At 53.1% G+C, this 19,182-nt stretch overlaps 5 protein-coding genes across 5 annotated transcripts; all 5 read right to left on the bottom strand.

Moving 5' to 3' along the window:
• Positions 1–582: 582 nt before the first annotated feature.
• KD926_001103 (high affinity methionine permease) lies at positions 583–2,466 on the bottom strand (the record flags this gene model as incomplete). Its single annotated transcript, XM_053104779.1, has 5 exons — positions 583–1,175; positions 1,235–1,499; positions 1,556–2,006; positions 2,063–2,294; positions 2,370–2,466. The coding sequence occupies 5 exons, from the start codon at positions 2,464–2,466 to the stop codon at positions 583–585; spliced, it is 1,638 nt and encodes a 545-aa protein (XP_052951986.1).
• Positions 2,467–3,937: 1,471 nt separating this feature from the next.
• atg1 (serine/threonine protein kinase ATG1) lies at positions 3,938–7,024 on the bottom strand (the record flags this gene model as incomplete). The annotated part of the gene is made up of 3 exons (XM_053104778.1): positions 3,938–4,089; positions 4,169–6,818; positions 6,896–7,024. The coding sequence occupies 3 exons, from the start codon at positions 7,022–7,024 to the stop codon at positions 3,938–3,940; spliced, it is 2,931 nt and encodes a 976-aa protein (XP_052951985.1).
• A 1,861-nt stretch (positions 7,025–8,885) lies between these two features.
• On the bottom strand, positions 8,886–11,669 carry KD926_001101 (putative phosphatidate cytidylyltransferase; the record flags this gene model as incomplete). The annotated part of the gene is made up of 2 exons (XM_053104777.1): positions 8,886–10,975; positions 11,105–11,669. The coding sequence occupies 2 exons, from the start codon at positions 11,667–11,669 to the stop codon at positions 8,886–8,888; spliced, it is 2,655 nt and encodes an 884-aa protein (XP_052951984.1).
• A 597-nt stretch (positions 11,670–12,266) lies between these two features.
• KD926_001100 (diphthine--ammonia ligase family protein) lies at positions 12,267–14,621 on the bottom strand (the record flags this gene model as incomplete). The annotated part of the gene is made up of 1 exon (XM_053104776.1): positions 12,267–14,621. The coding sequence occupies one exon, from the start codon at positions 14,619–14,621 to the stop codon at positions 12,267–12,269; it is 2,355 nt and encodes a 784-aa protein (XP_052951983.1).
• Positions 14,622–16,027: 1,406 nt separating this feature from the next.
• sebA (putative C2H2 transcription factor (Seb1)) lies at positions 16,028–17,891 on the bottom strand (the record flags this gene model as incomplete). Its single annotated transcript, XM_053104774.1, has 2 exons — positions 16,028–17,250; positions 17,321–17,891. The coding sequence occupies 2 exons, from the start codon at positions 17,889–17,891 to the stop codon at positions 16,028–16,030; spliced, it is 1,794 nt and encodes a 597-aa protein (XP_052951982.1).
• Positions 17,892–19,182: the final 1,291 nt, after the last annotated feature.

The following is a 19,182-nucleotide window of genomic DNA, read 5'->3' as shown; positions in this document are numbered from 1 at the left end:
CATTCAATTCACGCAAGTTACTTATCCAGCGTATGCCAGATGACTCCTCTGCGAGTTCCTCACATGGCAAATGCCTGACGGGCTGTCCCTCGTGGACAGTACTTGCCAGACCGAGCACCAGCCAGTTTGAGGGGTCCATGACTTGCACCCTGTGCAACTCTTCGTGGGTGGACTTCCATAGATGGTTGGGACAGACAGATTTATCCTTGTAAATTGTAAATTGATAGATCAAACTGAGTACGGAATTTTACTTGAATTTTGAAGGTTGAAAAGCTCTGTTTGAATGGAAATAGTCACAATCAATGCTCTATCGTATGCAAAACATCAAATCGCCAGAGGGCAACGAAAGTCCCGCTCAACGAAAGTATGTAAGTAACTTTTATCGACACAGAATGTAACATAAGATCATGGATAAAGAAATGCAGTTGATGATATCATAAAACCCAAACTCCGCCAAAATGCCTCCTGGTATCTTCCTAGCGCTGTTAAAACATTAGAATTATGGTGTATAAATATGAAGAATGTTGAATCTTGCGTCATAATCCCGAGATGGCCAAGCATCTCTTGTTTAGGAAAATAGACTTAGGAGTGTTGTTCTTGCTGTTGTTGTTGCTGCTGATGCTCTTCCAGCTGGGCCAACGGAAGTTTGGTGAAAACACTCCGGGACCAGCCGTCGGCATCAACGACGGTCTCCTTGACTAGCATGTAGCGGCCAAAGCGAGGCATCAGGACCGCCCACACCACGTAGTAGATGCCACCCGCGGCGAAAATTGCGATGGCCACCACACAGTGCAGGTAGTACGGTAGCTCCTCGTAGACACTCTGGCCGGCGGAGGGAGGCACGTAAGGCGCAACCACCAGATAGCACTGAGTGAGGAAGAAGAAAATGGTAACGGGGAGGGTCGCACGGATACCGGGGGCAAAGTCGGGGAATTCCTGAGGCCGCAAGTAGATGTAAATGAGACCGAGCGACACGAACGCGTTGACGATGGATAGGGGGTACGAGATCAGGTTGACTAGGAAGTTGTAGGCATCGCCGGGGGGAGGAGCCAGTAGGATAACGACCGAGACCACCCAGTGCTCGAAGAGACCGGCGGCAGGAGCGCGGAACGGTTTGTTGCTAGCGAAGAACTTCGAAACAGGCAGAATGCCTTCACGACCCAGTTCTTGGACGACTGTTCGTTGACATGGTTAGTATCTTGGATTTCAGCGGGTACAAGAGAAGAACACATACTTCGACCCTGGGAGAAGATCACGGACAAGACGTTTCCGAAAGCCGACAGCGCAACAAAGACGGACATCACCTTCTCAGCGCGCGCACCGAACATGTTCCCGAAAAAGGTAGCCGCAACAGTCTGCCCAGACGAAAGGAACTGCTCCTTGGGCACGGCGGCAAAGTAAGCAATGTTGCAAAACATGTACAAGATTCCAACCGCTCCGATAGCGATCGGTGCGGCGATCTTCAGGGTACGGGTAGGGTTTTTGGTCTCGCTCAAGGCCTGTAAGAGGTTAGGATATCACTCAATGAGAAACCAAGCTGGCTAGAACCACTCACGTAGTTGGCGTTGGAGTATCCAATGAAGGACCAGATGACGTTGTAAAGCGCCATCACAATTCCGTATCCATTGCCAGTCGTGCCCTCAAAAGCATTGCGGAAGTTGTGAGGAGGGTCGATCTTCATGTGGCCAGCCAACGCCACCCACCCGGAGACCGTGACGAACATGATGATGACCAGCTTGACCACACCGAGGAAGTTCTGAAGATGAAGACCCCACTTCAATGCGAAGGCATGAACCAGGAAAGCGGTCGTGAGACAGGCAAGACCGATTCCACGCTGGTTCCAGCGGTCGACCTCGACGTCGGCAGCGTTGAGGATGTACTCTCCGAACACGACACTGTTACTGGCAGCCCAACCCAGCAGAACGACGTAGGCGGCAAACATGGCGGTAACGAGGAAACGAGGCTTCTTGTAGACATATTCAAGGTAGTTCTTTTCGCCACCGTTTCTAAACAGTTGGTTAGATGTGAGAACCCCACATAAAGTCGAGGCAGGTGAACATACTTGGGGATAGCAGTGCCGAATTCCAGGTAAACAGCAGTACCGGCCATGGCAATGATGGTTCCAATAACCCACATGAACAGGGACAGACCGACACTACCGGACAAGGACAGGATCGTACTCGGAGTCGCGAAGATACCGGTACCGATAACACGGTTGAATATCAGGAACGCAGCGCTGACGACGCCGATCTGGCGACGGTCCTCGGGAGTCGCATCGAAGACATTGCCCTCATCTAAACGGAAACATTAGACCCTGCACTGGAACGATGATTCCCAAATAGGGAAAGTGAGTCAAGAGAAGAGCATACATAGCTGAGAGACGCCGTCAGTCCTCCGGGGACCGCCTTCCTCGACGGCTTTCGTGTCAGACACGATCTTCTTGGACGAATCCGTTGCGGAACTCATTTTCCTGGATGCAGTAAACAGAAGGGTAGTTTTTTTTAGGATCCTCTGGCGAGAACCAAACCTTCCCAGGTCTCAAGCTATATAAGCCGACGAACACACGAGAAAGGGGGCAACACGAGACCGGACAATCGAACGGTTAACGACGGAGGTATAAAAAAGAAAAGTGATGGTGTGCTGGAACTAAATCTGATGCAATGGCCGAGGCGTCTTGGAGGGTTGCAACTGGCAACAGCACAGGCCGGGATGACCGAAAGAACAATCTATAAAGGAACTCCGATAGGGCCAGGGCTTTCTGGTCAAAAAAGAGCGAAAATGATGCGATGCTGACTGAAGACTAGGCGCAAGATATCATGATCTAGTAACTCTGCTCCGAGAAAAGCTCCAAGGAATGCAATGTCGCCGCCAATGCAATGATGCGGAAAACGCAGGAAAGTTTAGGAAGAAGAACGGGGAAAGCAATTGGACGATCAGGAAAGAAAGAAGAAGAATCGAAGAAAATTAAGGTAAGGAAGGAAAAAGGACCATCATGACAGACGCCATGTGGGAAATTGGGCAAAGAGGCGACAATGGCGCAATCGAGAAAAAAAAATTCGAGACAAAATTAAAAAAAATTTGGGTTGTGGCGGATCCGCGATGATTGGAAGATCCACTGGAGCAGGACCAGAGAAACGTTGACTCGTTCGAGGGCCTTTGCCATGACACACGGAAATCGAGCACGCAATTTTCGAGCTGTTTTCTTCATGGCGGATCCACCAGGGAACGGATGTTCGATGCAACTTCGGCTTCCCGTCTAGACTGCATAGACCCTGCTTGGCCCTAGTCAGTAGTCCGTTAGTACCTCCGTAGCCCGTGATTAGAGTACTCCGTGAGTCAAGAACCCGAGAGGCGCCAGGATATCCAAAATTTCCAACAGGAGTTTTTTTCTCATTGGTGTATGTACAATACAAAAAGTTTCGCCCGGGGAGTTCGCGGCACCAAGTCCTGCTCTCCCAGACTCCAATTCCATAGCAGCCCATTCCATCATTCATACCAAAGTTGTGTGACAATTTGTGACCTCTTCCAGTTCAAACGCCGAGATAATAACAACCCGATCAACACACGTGGAAGAAAACAAAAAATATCAAAAGTGGGAAAAAGGGACATAAAGATAATCGAACATCACGTGTACGTGACGATGCGTATATGGAAAAAGTCCAAGAAAAGATGAGAAAGGGACAAGGAACATAAAAAGCCTGGCAAGACGCTAATAGAAAAAAAAAAAAAAAAATTGAATCAACAGCCGGCGTCTTCCTTTCCCATGGAACCTCTCGCTGGACTCATTAATTAATTATAGAGAGAGAGAAAATGAAAATGAAAATGAAAATGAAAAGAAAAATCCTAGAACGGTAGCAATGCGAGATAGAGGCGCTGCTATATTCCGACGGGACATGTGCCTGCATGTGTAAAAATGGAAAGCTCGAAGCGAACCACTTCACTTCGGGATTGCTCCAACCGCCTGAGCTGCAGGGACCAGATTCGACGGAGCGATCTTGCCCGGGCAACTCGACGGAGGAGTTTGGCGTGACACTAAGAGGGTGAGTTTCTTGCGGAGAGAGCTCAGTCGGCCTCGGATGCTCGATACCACTGCGGTCACGCGTTAGCAATTTTGACTTGGAAAGAAACCCCGGTCCGTTTTCTCCCGGGAGGTGTGCATGGAACTTACATTTGACCACAACCTGCCGGTCTTCATATTGCACCCCGTCCAGCATGATCTTGTCATGGTCTTTCCGGGAGTCGCCTTTGCCGGCGTTCGGACCCGGTCCCGACTGCGCTTCCTCGTCCTCCAAGACCGCCTCCAGCATCCGGATGGCCGTCACGTAGGCGATCTCGCAGCCGGACAGATCCTCGCCCGTTAGCTCGTTGATGGCAGCTGCCCGGCTCATCTCCAGAGCACGGTCGTACATCAACTTCTCAGCGGTCACTCCGGAACTGACGACGACATCGACAGTGGAACCCGATCCTACAGAGGAGCCGACCGAGTTGTTGTTGGGATGGCTGGGATGATCGATTGGCAATCGCTTCTGGCCTTCGACCAACTTGAGGCGGACAAATTCTCCTTTCTCCAAGACCTCATTAAATCGGTTTCGCACCCATTGGACAACGTTGTTGATCCGGTTGCCGACGAGAGCACTCGCAGCATCAGCCCTGCTCAAGCCGGCATCGGCAAATGCGTCGCCGCGGTTCTTTCGCGTCCACCAGCTGCCGGCGATGTCCATCGACTTTGCCAATAAAGATAGCGCCTTTACGTATAGAACCAAGGCCTCCTCTGATAGGGTCACGACGGCATCGACTGTGAGTCCTCCGTCAGTCGAGTCGGTTTGGTCCCCGGGACAGTTGGCTTTGCCCTGGGGATCGGTTTGAACGGAAGGGGCGAGGGGGATCAGTTGTTTGTATTTCACTTCGGCGAACCCGTAAACAACGTCGCTGCGAGTAGCACACTCCTCGATCAGTTGGACGATCTTGGCATCCTCGTCCATGGCCATGTACGTCTTAGACCCGTCCCCAACAAGCATCATATTGGCCTGGGCGGCGGGATATGCCGGGAACGGATTGTAAGCCAAGGGAGGTGAGCGACCGCCTTTCGTGATGGGCACAGGCGGCGAGAAGCCCACGCCGAATAGCCGCCCGCTGGCCATATTGAGCGCCTTGGAGATTGCTGAAGTGGCTGACGTTGGGCTCTGTCCGTACCGTCGTTCGTATGAGGGTTGTCGCGCATGAGCTGAGTCGGCTCGTGTCCGTCCAGAAGCGACCTGCATTGCCTTACCGGTCGTAGCAAGAGGCGAAGTGGCCGTCCCCGTGGGCACTCCTTGCGTGGTGGATCGCCGGGAGAGAACGCCTGCCTGCGGATTCTTGGTGTACCCGGTCTGGAAGCGAGGACTGTGAGCCAATTCATCGGCGAAAGCGTTCACCTCCACGGCTCGTTTCTCCACAAGCACGTAGTCTCTCTCAAACGCCACGTCTTGTGCCGCGCGCTCTCGTTCATCCTTCGTCTTCTCCGCAGCCGGCTTTTCAATAGGGGACGTTCCCGAGTGAGAGTTCCGACTCCTCTGCCGCTCCATGGCAAGGGCCATAGCGTGTCGGTCCACCAGTTCCTGCCGCCCGGGGGCCGTGGCGGTAGCAACAGCGGGGGGTCTCTGCGGAGTTGCGCCGGAGGCGGGTTCTCTGGGTGAAGATGCAGTACGATCCGCACTGCCGACCCTTCGCATGGGCGTAACAGCTGGAGGGGTCCCGGATCGGTTCGGGTTACTGTTCGTCGAGCGGTGAGGTGGAGGATATCCTTGTGGTTCGTCTCGCGTCTTCGCCGGGGTCGAGGCGTCTTTCTCGCGTCGTGTCCCGGCGGATGTGCCTAATCCGGTTCGAGATTCAGGCCTGGGTGACGTTTCAACAGGTCCGGCCTCGGCGGGAAGCGAGGTCGGCGTGGGCGCATCATCGGCTACTAAACCGGGGATGGGCTCCGTAATTATGCCACAATCAAAGAAATCAGAGAAGTTCATTCGTTCGACAGGGTTGCGTTTCAAGAGCATCCGAATCAATGTCTTGATGTCCTCCGAGGCGGGGTTATCTTCGGGGAATCTGATCCTATCTTCGCCCTTCTCGATCTTGCGCAGCAGCTCGACATGGTTTGTGGCGCGGAAGGGAGGCTTGCCCACCACCATCTCGTACAAAACCGTCCCTACCGACCATAGATCGGCCTTGGCGTCGTATTTCTCGTAGCGCAGTATCTCAGGCGCCATATACAACGGCGAGCCACAGAGTGTCTCGGCCAGAGACGTGGCCGGCAGAGACCGAGCGAACCCAAAATCTGCAATCTTGAGCATAGGCAACGATGCAAGCCCCGTCGTGGGGTTGAACGAGTCCTCATTGCCCTTGAACGGTATCTTCGGGGCGAGGCCAGCCTCAAATGACGAAGGGGAAGGGCAGAGAAGGAGATTCTGAGGCTTGATATCACGGTGTATTAGGTTTCGATCTCGCAGGAACTTCAGAGCACTAGACAGTTGCTTGAGGAAATGGCGAACCACCACCTCGTTTAATGCGCCACCACGAGGGTGCGGGTATTTTCTCATCATCTCCCTCGTGTAGTCATGGTGCACAAGCGATTCTCGTCGTTTGATGAACATGGAAAGATCCCCCAGAGCGCAGAATTCCATCACAAGATGGATATGCGCCGTCGTCTCATGGCAGTCGATAAGCGCAACGATGTGCGGGTGATAAAGACCCTTGAGGATATGGATTTCCGACGAGAGGTTTTCCCTCAGCTTCTTATTTAGTTTCGACAGGTTGACCGATTTGATGGCGACGTAAGTACTGGTTTTCTGGAGAGAGGAAGAAAGAAACTCTATCAGCACAGCCCTACTCCTTATCAAATCGACCGGGTAGCACGAGAACTCACCGTATGTACACCTTGGTAAACCGTGGCAAAACTTCCTCGACCAATTTCACCGAGGCGAGTGTAACGACCAATCGGCATCTCGGGCTGAGGTGTGTCTCTCGACCGTCTTGAATGATGTGTGGATGCCATGACTGCAGCACGACCCGAGGATGTCCAGAGAGAGGGAGCTTGTGACGAACTACCGAACCCAACGACACCCCGTCAACCACACAACTACCTGAGCAGCGGCAGCAACGACCAACGATCAGTGAGGCCCATCAGGGGAATAGACAGATCAAGGTCCAGCAGACCGGGCGAGGCAAGGGTTCCGAGAAAGAAGGGTCGGGACCGTGGGAGATAAGGAAAGTATCGGTATCGGACGACGAACACGGAAAGTCGCCGATCAGTATGGAGTGAAACGAGAGACGAGAGAGTTGTCGGTCGTAAGCAGAGTAGAAGCAGAAATCTACTTCAAAGTCTGGATGAATAGAGTAGGCTCGCAAGGTAGATGGGAGCGGTGAGGCGGGAACGGGGATGGTATAAGATAGGATGATTTAACGTAGGAGTGATGGGAAGTAAGTACCCCGGAGGAGACAAGGAAGGCAGAAAGTCGGAGCGTTGACAAGGATGTATGAAGATGGCGGAGAGATAGGAAGGTATACCGGGAGATTTACAATAAGAGATGGAGGAGGATAGGGAATGAAGGGAATCTACCGAACGGAAAGAAGGGGGGAGGGAAGTAGGAGTCAGAGGCGAGACAGAGAGCGAGAGCGAGAGAGTTAAGTTAGAGATGATGTGATGAGGAAGAGGAAAGGCGGGAAGGGGAAGCAGGACCCAAAGAACGGCTGGAGAGCGTGACCTTGCGATAAGATGACCCGGGAAGGCGGTCAGAAGGGCGGCGATAAGGTGCAGTCTTCTGTCTCTCAGTCGTCCCTTCTTTCCACTGATCGGCACGCATTCTGGCACTGGCACTCTGGAGAATGCACTTCCCCCATACAGTGTCAGTACCACCAGTGTTGGCAAAAGAACAAACAAAAACACCGACAGACCTAGACTCCTCACAGGAACTAGTAGGTGCACAAGGCCGTTGGGAAATGCTACCACCGTATCTAGGGGCCCCTGCCAGGCCAATGAGGCCGGAAGGGAAGGCCGTCTACCTATCAAGTGTATCAAGCTATCAGATGGCGGTAAACGGGCGATCCAATTGCTGGCCGATTGTCGATCGTGTAATGCACCCGACCCGTGACTCATGATCCCTTCCTTAGTCACTCGCTGCGGCCATGACATCAGGTTTCAAACGGAGATGGTCATTCACTCCTGTCCAATCCATGGGGAAACTGGCGAGGAACAGGATCAAGATCGGATCGGGATCTTGATCTTCTGCCTTTCGTCCCTTGCCACTACTGCCTGACGCCGTACCCACGACTGCAGAAAGGGGTGATAAGATCATAAGCTACGCGGCAGTGGATACGCCCATACGCCGGAAGTTTAGCTCGGCGGGGAGGCGATCAACAACGCGGTTGGCCCTGGTTGGCCCATGACCCCGGGGAATCGCTGCTGGACGCTGGTACGTTTGTCCATAGTCGACTGCAGCCCAACGTGACGACCTCGTGCGCCATCACAGCCTCGTCTGACGCTACGTCGAGGTTCGCTTATGCGGTGACCTGTCCCTCGAGATGATGACTCCTGGATCAATCAAGAATGCTATTTTCTAGGTAAATATTCCACACGAAGGATAAGGTACTTGATGGTTCATCCCCGTACAATACACTCACTCCAACCCCGTTCAGTCTCTCGGCTTTCTAGACGGTCTAGAACTATAAATAGAACAACAACAATAATAAAATGCAATCAAAAGAACAAAGATGGTCGGTGGACCCGGCTCGCTCAATGCATCATCAATCAAATACTTAAGAATCAATCACTGTACCCGGGGGATGTGTAAAAAAGAAAAAAACCACAGAATCGAGAATGAGATAAAAAAAAAAAAAAAAAAAGAATAGATAAACTCTCACACTCCCAGTCCTCGGACCAGCAGCCACAGAATAATCGGCACGACGACGTTGTCGTTGCACCCGGTCAAAATGGCCTCCGTGGCGCTGGTGCCTGCAGCCGCAAAGGCCGCCTTGAGCAGCGTCGCCAACCAGCCATAATGGGACTCTCCGTCGCTTCCACTCACGCCCCATTGGCCCACGACCAGCCAGGCCCGCGCAAACATCAGTCCACTAGTCACGGCGACCGCAAAGGCCACGCTGCCCTCGAGCGATTTTCCTCCTCCCCAGAACCATTTCAGTCGCCCGAATCGCCGACCGATGAGTGACGCGGCCGCATCCCCCATGCCGACGCAGATCACGCCGCTGACCATACTGACATCGCGAGTCACTACATCCCATCCCGTTAAGGGGCCATCGCCCGTCCGGGAAACGTCGGTCAGCGAGAGCCAGAGGGGAATGGAGCATCCGATGAGAAGGAAAATATGGGAGACGATGACGGGTCCCCGATGGTCGCGCCCGTCAACGTAGGGAGCCAGAAAGTAGGTCAACGGTCGGGAAATGGGCGGGAGCTGAGAGGCCCGGAAAAGATCAAGTAGAAGGAAAATGGCGAGCACCAATCCCAACGCAAGGGCGCAGAAGGTAGGGTCGACGAAGACGGTCGGCAAAAACATCAACACCATCATTCCATGGAAGACTTTACGTCTGGTATCGACTTCAACGACGGCGCTGAGCTGAAAGACTACGCCCAGACCGGTCAAAATGACCGCCATGCAGTACGCAATAATGAAAAGACGTGTGTTGGCCTCCCCAAAGGACCATTGTCGAAGGTGCTCCACCCATCCTAAAGAGCAGGTCGCATGCAGGTCGCTGTCCGGACGTGCGGGGAGAACAATCCAGTTCTCTAGATTCCCCATCACCACCCAGAACCGAAACCAGGATACGTTGCCAAGTAAGTATCCGAGGGCCCATCCGAACGGTTCGGCCCCATGCAGCGCCCGTTGGCCCACGTATTTGCGGACCGGGCCTAGAATGATGACCAGCACGGCGAAGTACACGTAGAGAGCGTAAAGCCACTTCCGCACCTGCGCTTGAGGTACTGTCAAGGATAGGAAGGACGCCAGTCCCGGGGCCATGGAACGCTTTCGTCGGCCGCTGGGAGTAGTCCTAACCCGCTCCGAGCGCGCGGCCTCCTCCAAGGTCGAGATAGTGTGCCGTCGGCGGCCGGTGGCCTGGGTCTGTTGTAGATTATTGTCCTTCGTGGGCTCTTTGCCGGCTGCGAATGGGTGCTGTCCGGACGAGACCTTTTCCCGCAGCTCATGCGTCGTCCTGCGAGAGATCGGTGACATGCGACTATCAGGCGAGTCGCTGTCCGACATGAGCTCCTCCGAGGATCCCGTTCGGCTGAGCTTCTGACAGAGCTTGTGGTCGATAATATTGAGGATGTTCTTAGGGGTTTGTGAGGCGCTGGGAGAACGTCGGAATTTCCAGCTGGGGATTCGGGCCAAAGCCACCTCCCAGCGAAGGGTCTGTCGACATGAAATAAAAGTACAAATGCTTCCGAGCCATAGTAACGCCTTGAGGATCTCGGCTTGGGGGGAGACCGCAAATAGAAACAAATTAATGAGAGCAGTGGTGAGAAGCTGGAGTTCTGCTGGAAGAACACTGGAAGTCAACAAGAAATCTAAAGTGGGTATCAACGCTTGATGCAAAGGGAAAACAAGAGTCAAAAGTTCGGAATTAAGGCCGCGCAGGCTCAGAGGCAGGGGCACGGTGCTGTCCAACGAGAAATGCTCTGAGATAACTATCGGAACCAGCGTGACGATCCAATGCGCAACGCTGTCGCCATGCGTCCACTCATGTAATGGGATGACTGTGGCCGGTAAAGAAGAAAGGCTGAGGAGAATGTTCGGTAGTACAAGGACGGTGTTTTGATGGGATAGAGACAAAGAGACGTAGACGGGTATAAAGATCGGATACAACAGCGGAGCAGGATCGAACGTGGATGGGATGATAAAGGATGATAGTTTGGAGAAGCACATTCGTCCAGTTTTGGCAAATGGATAGGCCGCGTATAGTCCGGTGACGAGAAGGGCGTGGGTCAGGAGCTCTGCAAAATGGGAAGTCAGTAGATGCGACAAACAACGACCAGCGGTATTAAAATGAAAGAGAAGAGAAGAAGACAAATTGAGACCGCATAGTAGAACAGTCGAACAGTAGAATCTCCGTCCGTACATACCTTTCTTCCACGTCCAAGCGAGCGACCTGGCACTCTCCTGCCCCAGAACAACCGCGCCCACGGAAAAGAGCAAGCCCGCCTCCAACAATCGTCGCAGGATCTCAATGCGTCGCCTTTTGTTGACCTTCTTGCGCAGCTCCGTCACGCCCGCTTCCACCTCCTCGCTCGAACTCCGCTGCGAGCTCCGGGATGCAGACCGCACAAACGAAGGCCACGGCTGCAGCACCGGTAACCACTGATCATTCTCTGCGGCACCATTCCAGCCGGAGCGCAACCCCTTTCGCGGTCGCAGAGGCGGCGCCGGCAAGCCTTTTAGTATCCCCGTACTCTCATCATCGGCCTCAGTTCCGCTGTCGCTGGACGTCCGCGGCCAATGGGGATGTTGTGAGCGGTCGCCGGGTTCGGTAGGCAGCAACTGCGGGTCGGGACAATTCAAGCCTTTTCGATGATACGGGTGAGGCGACCGGGAGAAATGTCGAGGATGACTCGAGGAGGGTGTCCCGGGTGAGGCGAGATTATTGCCAGGAAGCAATCCCTCTTCTTGCGGGCGCGGCGAAGAGGCCATGGCCCCATGGGACGGTATTTTTGTGTTTTGACGGAGCGAAGGACGGGTTCACAGCGAAATGTACGTCATATCGGAGAAGGACAGCACGTAGGCAGGCACACACTCTAGAACCAAGATCGGAGATCAGTAAATTAGGGGGAAGATAAAAAGACCCGATGCAAGGCAACACGAGGAAAAGACAGAGACTTACCCAGCAGCGGAACGACAGTAGGGAAGGAAGGCAGGTAGTGGCGTTGTTGATCTTAGCAGCTGTTGGCTCGCAGGCGACGGAAGCGGGTTTTTTTCGCTTATCACATGCTCTCACGCCCGCCTGAGGCCTGGACATCTACCCATGTCTTCCTTTCTCTCGCCTCTCTTGCCTCTCTTGCGTCTCGTCTTACCACTCCTCCGGGCAGCCCAACAGATTCCCAACGCCAAAGACTTGGCTCCAGTCTGTGCCCTACATGGGAATCCCCTACAAACCTCCAGGGCTATACATGCAGCCCGCTTATCGTGGCTCCCAGGGCCAATCATCTACAGCACGACTGGTCTAGTCCCGCGAACAATGCGATGTCCCCAATGCATACGCAATAAGCTATCTCTATCTCGCTATCTATTTTACCTTTTCTGTATAAGTATCCCCGCTGCCAGTCGTCTTCCTTGTCGGCCCCAGACCGACTTGCATGGGACGATCTGTCCGGACCAAACACCGCTGCGCAACGGTTGCGCAGTGTATACGACGGTGTGGATGTTTCCTGGCCGCTCGGAATTCATCTTCAGGACACCCCGCAGGCTGGACTCTAAGCTGGGTCCCGACTGGTCCAGGTCGATTTCAATGGCCGTGTAGCGCATGCCCTCCTTCGACGAGGCGTCAATTCTGCGCCCCAAAGCTGTGTCCTCCCTGGCCAAGTTGACTTCGTCGCACCGGTATCCCAGACCTTGCCATTCAATGTCACTGCCGCGAGGCAACTCCTCAATCTGGACGGCGAAAAAAGCAGGAACCAGGACGTCTGACTGCACCACCGAAAAGTTAGGCAGTGTGGTGGTTGCTGCGGCACTCTGCTGCTCATGTGCGCGGCCTCCGTACTTGATGTCCCAGGCATCCAGTGCTGACTCCTCGTCCTCGTCGTCCTCTTCTTCTCGTCGACTATGCATGGTCTCCCACAGGTGCCACGCGACTGCCGCCTTTTTGTCTATCGCGTCTGCTCCCGATAGGAAGGCCACGGTTCCTAACCACCAATCGACCTGGTTGGCGCTGCCGATTCTCCACAGATGCTGCAAAGACAGCACAGCTCGCAAAACGTAGTTCTCAAACCACGATGATTCTGGTCTAGGAGATGCACTCGGGAGTTCCATCGAAGCCGGCTCCAGAGGAATCTGACCTGCAATGTACACCAGTCGCTCTGCTCCTTGCCAGGGAATCGACATGGCCTGCGAATACGGTCCGATATTGGCGGGAGCCCAGTATGACCGCGATTGAACATGGAGTCCCAGGCGCAGATCTCGCGATCCTAAATCCACCACCAACGAGACCATCACCTTCACTCCGTCCGGGAGACTGTCGCCACAAGCGACGGTGGCCCTAGCAGGGGGGTTGGGTTTCTTGAACAGTGAGACGTAGATGTCGTTCATCGACGGGAAATCAGTCATAGACCGCAGTAGCACCGTAGTAAAGACAATATCTGCCGTTGTTCGCGCACCAGACCCAGTATCATGAACGGTAGAGTCCAGGATATCCCGGATCTTCTGTGCAATGGCACCCATCTGCTCAGCGGCACCAGGACCAGCCTCTGGCGCCGTGATGTTGGAAACCGTCCATGTCCCCCGGTTCGTCGACTGCGACACGCCAGGACACTCCCAAGGGCCCGTTTCTGTTTGATCTGCCATCTCCATCGTAGAAGCAAGCGACGACTCCGCCGACACGGCATCCAAAGCTGCCGCGAAGTCCTCATCCAGCAAAGCCGGCCGCCTCACATCCTCCGGCTTCACATCCCCCTGCTCCTCCTTATCCACACACCTCGCTCCCTTCAACCTCATAAACCCAACACCCCCATCCCCGGACCTCACCTCCCTCTGCTGAATCTCGATCCTTTGCTTCCACAAGAACCCCGGCCCATCCAACGCCAGGCTCTCATACTCCCCACCCTCCCCCAGCACCGCACCCCGAATATCCTCCGCGTCCGCAAACCTCTTCATCCCCTTCGCAATCCGTCTCCGCAGCGCTCCATCCGCTGACGAAACATCCCCCCACAGAAACCCCTCATCCAGACCCCCCGACGCCACCTTGATCACTCTCGCCTCGCACCCCACAGCCGCCATATCCTCCAACAGCCCCGCGTCAGCCACATGCGGCATCATGGCCGACAGTTCCGCGCGCTCCCCCGGCGCAGGAAGACTCGGATACTGCCACAGCCAAGCCAGCGGCACGAGGCCCAATCGCGCCGCTACATTCTCGATCCGCGTGCGCTGGTACGTCGAGAGGATCGCGCCGGCTGACACGGCGTTGGCTTCTGGATGGGCGAGCTTGATGCGTCGAAGAAGTGGGATCAAGGATTCGGTCTCGTCTTCCCCTTCCCCTTCGTCTTCCCCTTCCGCCATCTGATCCATCGCATCCTCACGATAGACTCTCGCGGTATCGACCGCCCCGCCGGTGATGGGGGCCCTGTACAACGGAATCCCCAATGCGGACTCATACAGCGGAATCACATTATGACCGATGGTTTGGTACATGAAGCTGTCGATGTCATCCTCCTCCTCCTCTACCCCCTCTGCTTGCGAACTGTCATTGCTGTCATCCTGGCAATCTCCACTGGCGGATTTCTGCTGCTTCGGCGCGGGATGCAGATTCCCTAACGCGACCACGTTGTGTCCATTGCGAAGACAGTGCAGGATAGAGTATAGAGAGTCTTTCCCGCCAGAGATGAGAGCTATGACGTTTAGACCTGGCGTGTCTGAAGAGGAAGAAGCAGGCATCGTATGATAGGAGTATGAAAGGACAGGTAAATACAATGGAGATCAAGTTAATTTGGGTACTTGATTGATTGATTGAGTTGGGTTTGTTTGAAGGGACCAAATGAGGGCGGTGGGGTGATAAGGATGAAAAAAAGAAAAATCACCCCCTCGTGTTCGATCAGCTCTTCCGGTAGATAAGATGGAATACGAAGGTTGGATTGATAAAGTAAGGCTGATGGGAGGGGATATATGGGCTGGGAGTGTAATTAAATGACCATGATGTGGTCGTGATTGGGGTAGAGAGAGAATTCTTAATGAGTACTTGCTTGCGGGGAGAAAAGATTAGATGTGCAGGTCTTCGAAGATTCCATGGGACGGATCTGCCCGAACTTCAGTTCATCTTGTCCGCCAGCACCTTCAAGTCCCTCTCTTGTACACACGACTAAAACAAATAGTATTTACGACTACGTTTGTGCATCTACAATCTACTCTTTTGGAAAAGAAATATTCACAAATCCTCAATTATCACACTACTTATGCCGCAAACGAATGGTACGCTCAACATTGAATAGCAGACAGGGGAATAATTATGCACAGTGAGATAAACCACAGAACAAATGGGGGGTGGATAAAACACAAGATCAGACAAGGAAAAAGGAGATAGATATGCGCACAGGGGTATGAGGCAACGATTGGGGGAGATCGGAATTAAATTATACATGTGGCCAGCACAAGAGATGAGTTGGATGCGAGATGGAAAAGATCAAGCAAAACCAAACTCAACAAAAAGATTAAATCGAAATAAGGACACAAGAATGGGGTGAACGAGAAGTATGGATAGAGAAGAGAAAATGATGCGAAGGTAAGAAAAAAAGGGGGGAGTACATGAAGTCCCAGGATGGTCAGTTGATCAGACTTTGGATTCAACAGATCGATCCATTCCAGGGGAAGAGGGGGTGGAATGGTGTGTGAGATGTGCAAAGGAAAAGGAAAAATGCAAAGACAAAAAAAAAAAAAAAAAAAAAGGAAATTGGACAAAAGCAAACAAAACCCCAAGTCACCGTCCTTGTCTCGAAATAATAGGAGACATATGCGTTCTATGATTTTAGGCCAACCATGGACTCCAGAGTGCGCCCAGACAGCCGGTCTATTGCCTCCAAATAAAAAGAAAATTGCCGGGAATTCGCCGACCATGATACCTGTATAATTTTGTCTTCTCTGCCAGCCGTGAGGAAAGACTTGATGCCGTACACCGTTCCGTCACCGCCAGTGTGAATGCCCGGACGCCGAATCGCAAAAGAACGATGAGTATCCAACCCGAGGGTTGGAATGATTATGTGTATAAATATTAGTTTATAAGAGGATGCTCCTGGTCTCATTTCATCGTGATAAGCTGCAAGCAGGGAACGCAAAAAATTCAGAATGATTTAAGCGTTCTCCTCACGCTTGCGCTTCTTGGCGGCACGTCGGTCGACGGACGTGGTCTCAGAAACACCGTCGTCGGATTCGCTAGTGGTCGACTTCGCGGCAGCGTTGGCAGCTTCGTACAGCACTGCTCCCAATGTACTGGGATCACGCTCATCGAACGAGCCACGCTGGGAGGCATCAAGAACGCCCATCACCATCGATCCGCTGCCGTGGGTACGGGCGTGCTGAGCAAGGTTGTCACTGCGCGAGAATTTCTTGCCACACTCGTTGCATTCGAAGGGCTTGTCCTGGGTGTGGAGAGACCGGTAGTGGCGCTTGAGGTGCTCCTGGCGACGGAAGCGACGCGAGCACAGGGTGCAGACGAACGTCTTCGAGGGGTCGTCGGTCAGCGACTGCTTGCGGCCGCGACGGTTGACCGACACGGGCGCGGAGGGAGCCTCGGAGGGGCTGGAAGCATTGACTTCCGAGTTGCAGCAGCCGTCTGCCGAGTGGGTCGACGAATCGGCACTGCCGGAGCGAGCGCTGACCGAAGCGTGGGCCTTCTTGCCAGCCTCGTCGGTCTCCGACTTCTTAAGCGACTTGCGTCGCTTCATGCTCATTTCGGTGGAGGCTTCGCTAACGCTGCTGGGGTATCCAGTGAACTCGGAGCTGTCCAAGGTGGGGAGTCCAGACAAGCTCGGGTCCTGGTCATCCGACTCATCCAGGCTCTCCTCGCTCAGGAACTCGTCCTCGTACTCGTCAAGCGAGTAGGTGCTCATGCGCTGGCGCTTCTCGCCCATGTAGAAGGCGTTACCGCTGGGGTGGAAGTCGACGAGGCGGTTCACGAACTCGTCTTCCGAGTCCAGGTCAGAGAAGCTGTCAAAGGTGGGCAAGGTACTCAGGGGATCCTCGGTGCAAGAAGTGAAGCAAGGCGACGGGTTCTCATGGATTGGCAAGGTCACAGCCTCGTTGGTCAGGACGATCTTGGGCTCCTCCTCATCGCAGCCAAGAGCAGGCAGCGGGGGAAGATCGCCAGGGGTAGCGGCGTTGATCGTCGACTCAACGGTCAGCTGGCGCGGGTCGCAAAAGTGGGAGTTCGACTGTTCCACGGGAAGACCCGACTGAGACTGGGCGAGCATGTTGGAAACTGGCGGCGGCGAGGGGGAAAGAGACGGGCAGGAGCTGTTGGCAGACAGGATATCGGAGCTTTGGCTGGCAGTGAGAGAAGGGGGGTGAATAAACACTAGAAATGTGGTTCAGTTAGCCCTGATTCCTTGATCATCTTTCCGACTCTTGCTATCATGTTTCCTTACCAGGCGTCATGGGAGGCGACGCAGACCGGGTCCAGTCAGCGTTCGCCAGGAGTTCGGCGTGGACTTCGCCTTCGCACCCCTCTTTCACGCCTTCAACTTTCTCGAACGCAAAGAAGCTGTCCTGGAGCGGGGTATGCAGCGTACCGTTGGTCGACGGCGGGCTGCTGATCGAGCTTCCGGCAGTGGAAAGAGGGGGGGTAGAAGGGAAAGCGTAGTAGTCACTGCTGACGAACCGCGTGTCCAGAGGCATCAGAGTCGAACCCTGCTGGGCAACGAAAGCAGTCTTCATGTGGGATGGCTGAGGAGAGGCGACGGGGGTCATGTTCATGGCACCCCGGAATGCATTCGTGGTAGCCATCTGGTGCATGTTGAGCATCGGTTGCGTGTAGATGGGTTGCTCTGGAAGACCGTGCTGCGGGGGCTGCTGGTAGGCCTGGACCTGTCCATAGTACGGTTGCATGTCGGATGGGTGACTGGTGAAATGTTGCTGTTGTCTCGGTTGCGAGTCAGCAGCCGGGTAGTATGCAAAAGACGGTTGTCCCGTGGGAGCCATTGTGTATGTTGCGTCCATTATTGGCGATCACTAGAACTCTAGACAGCGGTTGAGTCAGCTATCTTCTTCCCAAGCTTGGATCGGTTTTTCGAAGGGTGCAACACTAACAGGTGATGAGATGTTTGAGGATTGGGCGAGAGTAGAGTTGACTCTACTCTCTGGGGGTAGATATTAAGTATAGTATAGTAAGTAGTGTGTGGTGCGTCCGAAGTGTTAAATGCTCTGGTTATATCCTGAGCAACAGGCAATCGACGATGTGAAGGAATGTATATAGTGTCTCTTGATCTTGGGATGAAGGAATGACTGAAGAGGGAAGTACGAAATAGGCTATCGTCTTCCAAGCTTCGCTGAAGGGGGGTGGTTCTCTTGCTATATCTGCTAGATGTGGTTGGATTCTGTGAAGGAAGGACAGGGACCAGTGTTCGACGATACGAGCCAAATCATAAGATGGGATGATTCGGGACGTTTCTTCGATCTCGGTACCGGAAGACAGATGAGTCGCAAGTAGTTAATGAGTGAGAGAGAAAGAGAGAGAAAGATAGAAGAGCGAGAGACGTGGGAAATGAGGGAACTAAGAACTAAGACCGAAAGACCAAAAACATATGAGAGGAAAAGGAAAAGGAAGGGAATGGCAAGATGATGATCGAGACAAGTCTAAAAAGGGAATTATAGAAAAGAGAAAAATAAAAGACTAAGAAATAAAGAAGATTAAATCGAAGGGCAAGGACAGTCGCGGGGAAAAAAAGAGAGACGAGGCCGATATGGGAAATGGAAGAGGGAAGACGGCCAGAAGGATGGAGCAGTGGATAAAAGAGTGAGGTGATCTGCCTGTGCTACGGAGGTAGCGCCATGAGTAGTGAGCAGTAGGAATGGAGCCGTACTTTTTAGCCTGAGAGTCTTTTCGGGAGAGAGAATAATGTGAATGGATGGCGGGTGGTGCATGCGCCCATCAGGTACTGATTTGCCATGCTGCCAATGGTGGTGCCAGAAAGAAGATTCCCCATGATCAATTTGTCCTGCCCCAAACCGTATGGTGTAATGAATTTTATTTTCATCTATTTATTTTTATTTTCATCTATTTTTCGGATTTTTGATTTTCTTTTTTTTTTATTTCCTGTTTTTTTTTACTTTTAGATTTTTGATTTACGTTTGTATTCTACTCTGTATTCTTTCCCTCCAAAAATTACAGGGTCCTAAAAATTGCTCCTGATCGATTCTCCAGAATTTGTCTTTCTGCTGGACTTGACATGAAGACTGACTTCCTTTTTTTTTTCTATGATTTTTGGTCAGTTTCTCCCAGTTCGTCGCA

This window comes from Aspergillus affinis, assembly GCF_023601865.1.
Source record: "Aspergillus affinis strain CMG 70 chromosome Unknown NODE_120_length_108624_cov_86_247165, whole genome shotgun sequence".
Lineage (NCBI taxonomy): Eukaryota > Fungi > Ascomycota > Eurotiomycetes > Eurotiales > Aspergillaceae > Aspergillus > Aspergillus affinis.
The sequence above is the reverse complement of the archived record's forward strand: the minus strand, read 5'-3'. Positions and strand labels throughout refer to the sequence as shown.